The sequence below is a fragment of the Lichenostomus cassidix genome, chromosome 23 (genome assembly GCF_008360975.1).
Source record: "Lichenostomus cassidix isolate B80296 chromosome 23, HeHo_3.0, whole genome shotgun sequence".
Classification (NCBI taxonomy): Eukaryota; Metazoa; Chordata; class Aves; order Passeriformes; family Meliphagidae; genus Lichenostomus; species Lichenostomus cassidix.
The window spans coordinates 3,575,269-3,587,821 of NC_139503.1; the positions used below are offsets into that span (position 1 = coordinate 3,575,269).

The 12,553-nt window shown below is 47.9% G+C and overlaps 1 protein-coding gene across 1 annotated transcript; it reads right to left on the minus strand.

The window, feature by feature from the left end:
* Positions 1-66: 66 nt before the first annotated feature.
* Positions 67-9,637, minus strand: GNL2 (G protein nucleolar 2). Its single transcript, XM_085081381.1, has 16 exons — positions 9,482-9,637; positions 9,315-9,399; positions 8,356-8,450; positions 7,818-7,957; positions 6,366-6,550; positions 6,044-6,110; positions 4,808-4,966; positions 4,135-4,248; positions 3,862-3,990; positions 3,409-3,513; positions 3,149-3,307; positions 2,907-3,023; positions 2,141-2,583; positions 1,411-1,490; positions 662-762; positions 67-247 (listed from the first exon to the last, which is right to left on the minus strand). The coding sequence occupies exons 1-16, from the start codon at positions 9,543-9,545 to the stop codon at positions 98-100; spliced, it is 2,193 nt and encodes a 730-aa protein (XP_084937507.1). The 5' UTR covers positions 9,546-9,637; the 3' UTR covers positions 67-97.
* Between the last annotated feature and the right edge of the window lie 2,916 nt (positions 9,638-12,553).

Genomic DNA, 12,553 nt, shown 5'->3' on the forward strand with positions numbered 1-12,553 from the left:
GGTCACACTGGGCTTTGAACAGGAACCGCAAGTTTTATAGTAAAAAAAGCCACCGCATACTAGAGCTGTTTTATGTAAAATTTAATAGAATAAGCAGCTATTGCTTATGTTTGTATTTTTTGTGCTTTGATCTTTGTTCCTCCAAGCCAGTTTTTTTCTTGTTCTTATTCTTATTTTTCACGTTGTGAGTTTCATAATACCGGACTCCGACTTTCTTGGAGCGCTGCTGCCTTTCGGCTCGTCTCCTCTGCAAACACAAAACACATTAGCAAATCCCCAGCATCCAGAGCCTCGGTGTCTGCAACTCTCCAATGGTGTTCACTTTCGCATTCCACACGCCTTAAGTAAAATAAATTATTTCCAACAACATGTTACTGATGTGACTCTATAGGGAACCAACCCACCCCTGTTCTTACGAGAGTAAACTCCACTTCGGTCTTTACAGAAGTAGTCAACAGGATACAAGATGCAAGCTGGTGTGCACAGTCAGGTAAGAGGGGAGGGACAGAAGCTGTGACAGAACATTCATAATAGAATTCAGTTTTCATTCCCCTTCTGCTCATGTCCAAAGTCTCAAAGCTCTTAGTGATAACAGGCAATCCAAGGATAAAATAGCCAGCTTATTTCCCTGCTCAGTTGTACTATAGGAAATCACACTTACTTCTTTGGATGTGAGTTTCTTACAAGGCTGTTTACCCAACTGGTCATCATCATCATCACCTTCCTCTTCTGCTTTCCTCTTTCTTCTCTTCTCTGTGCTGCCTGCAAACAGCAGAGATCACACACTTTGTATCTTCCAGAACACCAATTTGTTTGGAGAACTTCAGGCTTGGGTCACCATCCCAGCTCCTTGAGCAAAACATTCCTTGGAGTTTCTACCCAAACAACACTCATGCTCCTCACCACAGAATCATCAGCTATTACTGTGAAACCTGCTCTCGAGAAGCAGATTGCTCCAACCCCTTTCTAGTCCAGAAGAATTCCACAGTCCTGTCAGGTCAGGGCTCTCCCACCTGATTGTGCCTTTATTCAAACTGACTATTACTGAAGCCACAGTAAAACTCATAGCCTAAAGTATCTCTGCTTTTATAACATCCCAAACCCCATGCACTCCTTCCTGTGTAACACTCCAGGGAAGGGGAGCTGCTGAGGCTCAGCCTGCCTGGAGCCCAGGCTGTTGAACACAACACTTGCCTTCCCTCACTGAGAGGAACATGTCCCATCACAGACAGGTGCTCTATAGGGAGGCTACACCAGTAGCCCTTGGATCAGCTAAAAGGAGATTTAAGCAGTTTTAGGGGAAAAGAACTTGAATGCAGAATCTAATGGATACTTCTCTTAATGCCCTTTCTTCTCTGGCTCACAGGATTTCCAAATGTAGATTAAGAACATGTACTAATCTTGTTTTACCTCTGTCTTCAGTTTCTTTGGGTTCTTCAGCCTTCTGCATGGATTTTGCAAACACTTTGTCACTCAGTCCCTTAGGGATTCTACAGAAGATAAAATCAGCAATAAAAGGCTGTTGTTACACAAGCTGTGACCACCTCTGAGAACCCATCAGACTCCAGCAGATCCCAGTCCCCCATCAGGACCAAAGCCACAGTCTTCGCACCTAAGAAACATATTGCAGTACTCACATCTCTGGAGTTACTGTGCTCTTGCACTACACCAGAGAGAAAATGTAACACTTAAACCTTGAGATCTCAGTCCTCACAAGGCTGGTGAGTGAGCTTTGATAAAACTGAGCCTGCTGCACAGGCCAGGATTCTCTGCACATGCATGAAAATCCAGGTGTATCCAGCCTTGGTATTACCCACCATCAAGGAGAGATCCAAGGATGCAGTGCTGCTGCCCAGAACACCGAGATAATGGTAATTCTAATCCATAGTTTAAGAGGCAGCGTTCCAAAAGTGAGAACATTTTTAATTTGCTGGTAAATAGCACTTATTGGAATAATCTTTCAAAAACAAACTGCTACTTGGCCAAACTTCCAACCGTTATGGCACAGCCAGATAAGCTGTGGCAACTTGTGTGAGGCAGTTCAAGGCAACCTTTCAAGCAAGTCAAGAATGAAGTGAGACTACAGCAGAACTTCATGAACCCTTTTACCCCCTGCAAAGTATTGGATAGATTTAGGTACCTTATTGCTGAGAATCTCTTGGCCTTGGCTTTATCCAGAAATTTTTTGTATTTTGCAATCTTGTCCTCCAAAGCCTTGAGAACTGCTTTAGGGTTCTCCTGGGCACCTGGTGCAGCCACCTGTGATTCTTCCTTTCCAGGATCTTGATGTTGCACATTCTCCTTTTTCTCCTCCTCCTCCTCCTCCTGCTCCTCTCCTCCAGAGGAATCATTGTCTGTGTCATCAAAACCTGGCACATCCACAGGAACCAGGTCTTCTTCTGAGAACTGAGGTGCCACATTAATCCTGCCAAAGTTCTGCCGAACGTGGGACATGAGCTGCCTCATTTCGTTGTTTGTGTCATTCCTCTCTTCTGCTGGCTCCACACCTGATGCCACCAACTCAGAGACCTTCTCCTCAGTATTATCTTGGCTGGATGTCACAGATGCTTCCAACACAGGAGGCTGCAAGGAAGAACATCATGGATGTATTACCCACAACATGTGTCTCACTATCTCCAAGAACAATTTCCATTTTCTGTCTTTGGAAAAAGCCTAAGATGACAACGCGATTACTGACATTTCTGATAGTAATGGCTCAGACATCTCTGTAAAGAGCTCTGCTACCTGGTGCTCACCAAATTCAAGTGTCACCTAAATGACCAGGCTTGGGCAGAGCTCAGAACATGTGCTGCCCAAGTCTCATGGCATTCTGGGAAAAGTAGCAGTGAATACCATCAGGAAAATCAAGTATGTGAGAAGAAGAGGCATAAGCATCACATTCTCACCTGGGGACCTGGTTGACCTGGCTCTGCATTTGGTGGCTTCACAAAGAAAGGGATTCTGCCCCTCTGCCAGTCATTGAGAACCATCTTGCTCACAGTCTGCAAGTCAGGCTCACCACCCTGAGAAAAAACAGGAGCAATTCATGTCTGTGTTGGCAGGGCACACAGCCCTCCTAAGCTCTTTTCCCATATTCTGTAACAGGCCATGTGCTCTTCCAGCCTGCAAATGCAGGAAGCTGTCACACCTTTAGCAGTTTCCCAGTCCTAGCAGCAAGTTTCTCAAGGAAATCCTCTGCATCTGTCCAGGAATCAATTTTGTATGTCTTCCTGATGTACTCTGCTTTGGCTCTTTCTAGCACAGCACCAATATGGTCTTCAGGGCTCTTAATCTTTTCAACTTGAACCTGGAAAAAGCACAGTAGAGGATCAACCCTTGGAAGTGTGCTTTCATCCCTCTGAGCCCATCACAGTGACAACAGCAAAGCTTTCCAGTGCAGACACATACCACTCCCTTCAGCACAATGTCTGTCTCTGAGTCCCCTGATGGATAAACCACCCCTGGGCAGTCGATGAGAAAAATCCGCCTCATCAAGGTGATGTATTGCCACACCTGGAAGAGATCAGCAGTTCCCTGTTAGTACCTTCCACACTGTCCTTGCTTAGTTTTTGAAGACCAGAGTCAGAGAACTGAGCCTGTTTGGCTCAGTGTTTGGATCAGGAGAGGGCAGACAGGGAGTGAGGGCAATTGAGATTCCCATCACAGCTCTGCAGTACAGCAGAGCAGGAACTTGGGAATGCTGCCAGAGCAGTGCCTCAGAGCAGGGACTGTCCTTCAGCCCCTCCTCAGAGTCACACAGCCTGTGTGGCTCACTGAAGAGCTTTACAAAGTCATTAGGCTGATTTCACATGAATTCTGGTTTGGACCACATTTGTATCTTTAACCCAGGGATGTTCCTACCTTTGTTTCCCCAGCAATGGGGGCCACATTGCAGACCTTCTTGGACCGTAGGGTGTTGATCACTGAGCTCTTGCCAACATTGGGGTAACCAATGAACCCCACACTGATCTGCTTCTTGTCAGAGTGTAACTGGTGAGAAATAACACAACCTTTTACACTTCAGAGTGAGGGACTGAATTACCACTGCAGTCCTGAACCCCCAATGCTAACACAGCAAAAGACCACACAGTAACCCCACCAAACCAACCACAGAGCCCCAAAATTGTTTTGTACCTTTCCAAACTGCCTTAGGAGCTGTATGAAAGCACCTTTGCCAAATGGGTTTGTGAGGCTGGCATGGAAAGCCAGTGTTGGATACTCCTGGGAAAGGACAGCAACCCAGCGTTTCTGGAGAGGAAAAGGGGACTGGGTTAGTGACCCTGGGGTGGAGAGTGACACCATGTGCTCAGAGAGGAGGACACAGCATCTCCACTGCGCTCACAGCTGCAACTGGCCACGAATATTGCTAAGGAAGAACCTTTGAAGCATTTCCCCAACCCGACAGCTAAAAGCACTGAGTATTGTTTGTATAAAAGACAAACAATTTCCCAAAAACGCCTTCACTGCTAGCTAAAACTCATTAGTTTAACGACATAAAGCAAAACAGCTGGGGTGGATATGGATCCTAGGGAGAATAACATTTAGCATACTCTGGAGACAACAGCTGAACTGTTAAATCCAGACAGAGGAAGTAGGGAATTTGTGGCTGGTTTGTGTTGCTCAACTTGGCCAAACTTGGACAGATTTACATCGTAATTGTTACTTTTACTGCAGGCAAGCAGAGAACTCCCAGCGCCCCAGTTGCAATACGCCCTTCCAGACCAGCATGGGGACTGGAATGGAGCTACAGCACAGCTACAACAGGAACAAAGAAGCTCCAAATAATAACAGGCAGGACTGTGCTTACAGTGGCCCAGGTAGGAACAAGATCACATTTGTTCAGGACAAAAATGAGATGTTTCCAGTGCTTCTCCTTTTTAAGGTAAGATTCCACGTGAGGGGAGCGAGTGCCCATGGGATCCCTGGCATCAAGAACTTGAACAACAACGTCTGATGAGTCAATCACCTGAAAAATAAAAAAAAAATCACACAAAAGTAAAGGATTTTGCAGAAAGCAAGATATCTGTACCACCCAAATGAAAACTAGTCCTAGTTAAAAGTACATCATTAATTTAAAAACCTTGTATCCTTCACAAACTGCTACTTCCTCACAGACTAGTGAAGTTCAGACTAACATCCACTGATGCTCCTCTCCTCCTCTCCTAAATCCTCTCCAAATTCAGCCTGGACAGCTGAATGACTTTTACCTGTCCTTATGCACCAGGGAAAGAAAACACTATGCCCAAATGGGAAAACTAAATTGCTGCAGCACACAAAACCCCAGTGCTCATCAACCATTCAGCAACAACTCCCTTCTACCATTTCATAATGGATCAGGGTATAAAGGATGTTTTCTGGATCAATATGAAACACAAAACCAAGCAGGAACCTGCTGTTAGTCCACTAGGCAACTCCAGCAGGGAGCTGTCATTTTACTACTTGCTTCAAGCCAAGTGAATTTGTTTCACAGCTTTTTCCTGCAGTTTTGGCAGCCTCTTACTGAAATCTGTTTTGCTCAATCATTCCCAATGCTTTTAGGTCCAAATGAAAAGGTTTTAAGCTACATTCAGAAATCCAGAGTAAAAAGTCAAGCAATTTCACACCTAGGAGTCACTGAGAGCACACAAAGTGCTCATACCACCCCAGTGCACTCAGTCTCCATTTCTCTGGCAGCCATGGAGACTCATGGGGAATTGAGGGTCAGAGCTCTCCCAGGATGACCCTATCAACATGCCAGATGTTTTTAGCTTAAAGAAACTTAAGGGAACAGGACTCGTTTGCTTGTGGTGGAGACCCAGGAATCCAAGAGAAATGTACACATTCACTCTGCCAGTCCTCTTCTAGATCATGTACTTTAAGAATGTTTGTTCCTGGAGGACAAGAGCTCAAGAATCAAGCTCAGTCAGGCAGAGATTTGGAAATGAAAATCTGCTTTCTTTGAGATTTTCTCGTTGTTCTACAGGATTTCAATGCTGTGCTGAAGCTCCTAACTGTGAAAAGGCTGACAGATGTAACTCTGCTGCAAATTTCAAGTGCCATTTACCTTGTAGAGCTCACCCCAGATTCTTTTGGACTGTCCTTTCTTAAAGATTTCCTCTTGTGCTTCATCCCTAGAAGAAATCACCAGAAACATCAGCAACCACAGATACAGAGTCATCTTCTCTTAACTAAAGCCATTTACAGACAAAAGAGGAGAAAAAACCCAAGCAACCACTGGTATTCAGCCAAAATCCCAAATTCAGCCAATCTCTCCTTCCTTACTCCTCACACAGCAACAGCATTAATGCAGCTACCAGATACTTCTTTAAAAACAAGGCTGGCTTTTCATATATGTAAACAATGAATCATTTTTCCTTTCCAGTCACCTCACACCAGTGTCCTCTGTCACCAAGTCTCGGTCCTTGCCCTGGTCATAAGACTCTGAGGAAGCCTCAGCATTCTCCACCAGAGATTGCACATCACTTGCAGACAGAGTTGGTCTTTTCCTTTGTGATTTGGGGCCAAACGTTGTTTCGAATGTTTCCGTGTCAAGAATGTGAACTCTGGAGGTCTGAGAAAAAACAGGTTGGTTAAAAAAAAAAAACCCCAAGCACCGTTTTTTTCCATCTCTCGTGACACACAGTGAAGGAGCCCTGAGTTCAACACAGCCCTGGCAGCTTGTAACAAGTGACAGGCACTTCCCTAACAATGTTTGAGTTTTCCAGCTTAAGCTTTGAGAAACACAAGAGTGGATATTTAATAGGCAACAAAACATTCTGCGCTTGCCAACGAACCATGCTTCAGTTCTTCCACCATAAATGGTGTCAAATGCAATTACAAGCACCATGATGAAAATTCAGCTGCTATCTTTGATCATTTCTTATTTTTCTAACAAGAGCACAGATCTCGCCAAATTCTCAGATTTTTGTCAGGGATAATTACGATCAAAATTGTAGATTTTAAAGCTTGAAATGAAAGCCAACTTTTCTTGGAACAGCAAACAATCCATCGTTGAAAGCAGCAATTTGTTTTCGTAATGCATATTTTAACACAATGTTTTCCTTAACTTAAATAACATTCTTATGACATAAACTTAGAAAGTTTCCATGAGACAAAATAGCTACCAAGAGTCCAAAATAATGGTTTAGACACCGTGAAAAAAAATGGCAACAACTAAAAGTTGATGTACTAGAAATGAAGGATGAATGAGGAAGAATTTCTAATACAGGATAAAACACACGTATTTCAGTTCAAATTCATCACAAATGTCTGCAGTGTGAAGCACACTCAAAAAAGGCCCAGGAGCTGTCAGAAGCATTTGAACATCAGCTGGCTGATGAAATTAGATCACAATATGATAATATCATAATCTATCATAGAATCACAAAAGGCTTTGGGCTGGAAGGGCCCTTAAAGCCCATCTTGTTCCACCTCTGGCCATGGGCAAGGACATCTTCCACAAGCCCAGGTTGCTCCAAACCCCATCCAGCCTGGCCTTGGACATTTCCAGGGATGGGACAGCCACAGATTCTCTGGGCAGCCTGTGCCAGGGCCTCCCCACCCTTACAATAAGAACTTTTGGGGTAATGTCCTATTGGAAAAAGAAAATTTTTATTTATTAATGTATCTTCTCCCTCTCTCTTTGCCCTCACACTTGACACCCAGTGACAGGGAATCAAAACCATCCCTCCCCAAGGAATCCACCACAGCTGCCCCTCCCAAGGCCTCCAGAACCCAATACTTCCCCAGACTGAGCAGAGACAGCACAACCCAACTGTTCACAGCTAAATCCCCATCCTGGCAGCCCTGTGTGCACAACCTCAGTGAGTGATACCCACGTGTGGTTTGATCCTGTCGTGGAACAGAGACATGGGCAGCTTCTTCTGCTTCATGATCACCCTGTAAGGATCCTTCATCACAGTCTCCATCTCCTCCTGGAATTTCTGAAGGGATGACTGCTTGATCACACGAGTATTTCCTGCAGGTAAAAACAAACATTACACCTGGCCATTCCTCATCTTAACTGCTCCAAAGACCCTGGGGGCACTAGCAAAACATGAACTTTCCATCTAGGATCAAAAATACCAGTGACAAACCCAAAGGATTTCACAAGCCCAAGTAGGCAGCCAATCCTGTCCTTTCCCACCATTTAAAGGAAATTTTAAAAGTATTTCTAAGATGCTTAATAGCCATACACATGGGCAAACCACAGGGAATGGCACAGGAGGCAGAATAACCACCCTTAGGGGAGTGGGTGGAAAGCAAATCCCAAAGCACAGGTACAGCCAATAGTGAGAGTCCCTCAGCTTCCCTTTCAGCACATGAAGTTCAATAGTTTCTAAGCTTGCTGAGCCTGAAAGTTGGGACAAAACTCACCAAACCATTTGATATTTGGTTCCACTCTTGCAACTGTGCCTGGTGCCACCGTTGACTGATACTGCAGAGGTTTGATCACTTTGCCACGTTTGTTCCTAAGGGACAAATCAGGACATGTCAGTGTACAGGGGCAGCACTGACCCCTCCAGCCCCTGTGTGCACCAGGCTAGAAGAACAGCCATGAAGTGCAGAGACCCTTCACCTCCAGCCAGTGCTCCTGAGTGTTCCATGGGGTGAGTTAATCCAACCCTGAGCAGCAGTGATGGCAGTCACAGCCCTTGGTCTCACTGCAGCCTGGCCAGACCCTCCCTGCAGCTGGCTGTGTCAGCCCAGGAAGGGCTCATGGGGCTGCAAAGGGCATCAAGCACCATTTTCTAGCAAATCCCACTATGTTCTCTCATGCAGCCTTTTAACCAGCTCTGCAGGTCTCATTAATACAGGATTCCCAAGCTGAGACCTGGTTTAAATTCAGCAATATTTCAAAATCCCTCCTCCCTGTCTGCTCTCCAAACAATGGGAAATTTGGCAAAACAAACCAAAAGTGCTGGTGTGAACCAGAACTGCCACGGCACAGACATGGTGGGTGCTGCTCCCCTGCCAGAGACCCCCGAGTGGGGCACAGAATGTCCCTCCTTGGGGCACAGCAGGTCCCTCCTTGGGGCACAGGGAGACCCTCTGTACAGAAGCTGAGGGGAGTCAGGCTCCCCAGGCATTTGGGGGCAAAGCTTTTGAGCTATTCTGCTGTGGGAAACGGGGGGATTCTGGGTGTTTCGGGTCTCAGGACATTTCAGGCAGGTGTTGAGGTGTTTCCCAGCTGTACCCTGGCACACCGCCGGGCTGATGAGAGCTCAGCTCGGGATCAGGCTGGTCAGAGCACACGACGGAGCGACACCGTGCCGTTCTGTCGCCTGTCCCTGGCCAGCCGGTACCGGGAACCCCTCGGGCCGGGCGGCGCTCACCTGCGCTCCTTCTGCCGGTACATGTTGAGGCGGCGGATGGTCGCTCGGTCCCGCATGTTGTTCCCTCCCTCGCCCCCGACGCGATCTGCAGACACAAGACAACATCAGCCCCGCTCCGCACCGCACCGCTCCGCACCGCCCCAGCCCGCCCGCCGCCCCGGCCGTACCGGGGTTGGTGCTGGCGCGGGAGGGGTTGATGGAGCAGCGGCCCTTGTAGCGCGGCTTCACCATGGTGCCGTGCGGTGCGGGACAGGCCCGAGCGAGCCGAGCGGCACCGACACACGCCAGCGGCACTTCCGGCGCGCCGCGCCGCCTGACGCACTTCCGGCAGCCACCGCACGGCGGCGCAGGCGCAGCGGGATCTCCGCGCGACCACGTGCGGCTCCGGTTGCCGTGGCAACGCGTGGGCTCGGCCCTCCCCAGGCCCCCGCCCGGCCGTGGGGTCACTTTGTGTCCCCCCGAGGTCACCACATTTCCCTGTGTCCCCCGTGCGCTCCGTGTCTCTCCCCGTCTCCGGGGGGCGGCGGGACGCGGCGCTGCCCGCCCCAGAGCGCTGCGCTCTGCCCGGGTCCCGCCCGGGGCTGCGGCGTGGCTCGAAGGCCCGGCGGGGGCGCTGGCACGGCAGCCCCCATTGTTTGGGAAATGGTGTTTGTTCGCAGACACATAATGGGAACGGTTCGGGGGAACGGCAGGAACGCTCCCTGCTACTCGCTGATGAATGGGGGCGGCTGGTGGGACACTTGGGCTGCTGGTGGGACACTGGGGCTGCTGGTGGGACACTGAAGCTGGTGGTGGGACACTTGGGCAGTCTGAGGGGCACTGGGGCTGCTGGTGGGACACTTGGGCAGCTGGTGTGACACTGGGGCTGCTGGTGTGACATTGGGGTTGCTGGTGGGACACGAGCAGCTGGTGGGACACTTAAGGAGCTGGTGGGACACTTGAGCAGCTGGTGGGACACTGGGGCTGCTGCTGGTGGGACACTGGGATTACTGGTGAGACACTTGAGCAGCTATTGGGACACTGGGGCTGCTGATGGGACACTTGAGCAGCTCTTGGGACACTTAAGGAGCTGGTGGGACACTGGGACAGTCAGAGGGACACTGGGGCTGCTAGGGAGCCCTGCTGCAGCAGGGACTCCCTGTCCTGGCAGTGCTGCTGTGTGTTTACAGGCACACGGGGCTGTTCTTTCTGGGTTACTGGTGAAGAATTTTAGAAATTAACAACAACAACACTGGTGTTTTTGTGTGCGTGTAAAGAATTGCATGGACGGTGCACTAACAAATCAAATCTGTGCAAGCTCTGTGTCCAAAGCCTGAGCCTACATTCATGTTACTGCCAGATTTTAATAGCAATTTGAAAGCTCCTCACCTAAGGGAAATGAACAAAGCTTCTCTGAAACAGTGTTAATTGATAGCAGAGCTTGGGCTAGGGCCAAGCTCAGCACCTTGGGGAATACTTCCCCAAAACACAGCTCTGGCCCATCCTTCCTAAACACTTATTAGCAGCAGAGCCTTCCTGGCCAGTGCAATGTCCTTCTGGTGCTGCTAATGCTCCTTTAAACCCAGAACAATAACAGAGCTGCTGGGATTTTGTTCTTTTAATGATTTTCAGCGTTTTGCTGTGAGGTGTAGAGTCCCTGCTGTACAAGGGAGCCATGATGAGTCAGGCCTTGGGACATGTTTTGTAAGACAGAGTCTGGGGTTGGAGGCTGTTTGGCTTAAGCCTACGCGTTCTGGTTTTTCTCTTAATAGAATTATCTGTGCCTTGGGCATTGAAAAAGTACACATTGATGTGGGCATAAAAAATCAATTCCAAATTGTAGATAATTGTTTAAGCTATCAGACTCGAGGCTCATGTAGAAGAGTTTTCCTGGGACAAGTGTGTTTTGCATTAGAGTCGATATCAATCTGTCAGAAGATCCTTTTGATTTTCAACATTTTAGACTAAATAGTTGAGTAATACTTGCTCTGCTCTCCCCCACTCTTTCTTCCTTTCCCTTAAGAAAACTCCCTCTTTATTGTTAGCAAGAGATCTTGGGGCACAGCCAGCAAGTTGCTGTCTCTCTCTGTGAGAGAGCAGAGCCAGCCAGCTTTGGGCAGGAGGTTGTGGCACGGAGAACTTGTCTGGGGGATGCCCCAGAGTTGGGTGCTGAATTCCCAGGTTGGAAGCACTGCTGGGAGAGCTCAGGTCCTCTACCCAGCCATGCCCCACACCTCCATAGGGTTGGGCTACGAGCCAGGATTTTCTGTCCTAAGAAAAGAATCTACTGATAATGTGTGAGACCTGCATTCAGACTGGCACCTTCCTGCTGGACTTTCCTCACTCTCACATATTCCCTGCCTCAAATTCCATCCCTGGGGCCAACAATTGCTGTTTAACTCGCAGCATCCCTGAGGCTGCAGCTGTTTATTGTGTATCTGATAACGTGCAAGTCAGAGATTTTGCTCCACTAAACTGATGTTTTCTTGCTCTATGACTCACAGCTTTTCCTTCGCTCTTCATGCATCCCTCTGCTTCAATCTTTAGCTTTTTCTTGTTCTGTTGCCATTTGGTGCAGCAGGACACTGTCTGTGACACAACCAGCCAGGACAATGGGGTCGCAGATCATTGTCTGTTGCCTCTGCTACATGGCCCCAGCTCCTCAGCACCACTGCCCTGACCAGGGCTGAAATGAAATAATTTGGAGTTTTATGTGGCCGCATCATTGTCAAATCCCAGTGAATGTGGTTACATGATGCCATCGGAATGACTCATTCCCATAATTACATATGTTCTGAGGGGTTATTCCCATTGTGTTATTAAAAACTAGTGATGTTGGATTTTTGGCAGGGGCTGTCTTCCTTGTATGATCTACAGATTTTGTCAATTAAATGAAGGAAAAGTAGATTTCCAAGAGTTCAGAACAAGACCAGACTTGCACTCAGAGCCCTTTTTCAGTGTGGTATTGAGCTCTGTTTTATTTAACAGGATAAAGCAGCATCAGCCATCTCCCTCCATTGCAGCAGTTCCATGTGGAGCACAAGGATGCAAGTGGATTTTTTAGCTCCTTTTCAAAAGCACAGCAGAAGATACTGTAGGCAGTTTATCACCACAGTAGCTTTCCCAGCTCAGTTCCTCAGGCATGGCTTCCTGAGGGAACAGGGACATCATCCCAGACATCAGAGGGATACAGCTGACAGGAGCAGGAGGGAGGGCTCCTTGGCAAAAGGCTCCAGGTGTGAAGGCTCTTGAACAGGAAA

What these genes read in the sequence shown, in the direction of transcription:
- GNL2 (XM_085081381.1), bottom strand. Translation starts at nt 9,545, where the DNA reads ATGGTGAAGCCGCGCTACAAGGGCCGCTGCTCCATCAACCCCTCCCGC. An exon ending in TCTGGGGTGAGCTCTACAAG is followed by an intron (nt 4,967 to 6,043) that starts GTAAATGGCACT and finishes TTTATTTTTCAG; the next exon opens with GTGATTGACTCATCAGACGT. An exon ending in ACATTGTGCTGAAGGGAGTG is followed by an intron (nt 3,308 to 3,408) that starts GTATGTGTCTGC and finishes TGCTTTTTCCAG; the next exon opens with GTTCAAGTTGAAAAGATTAA.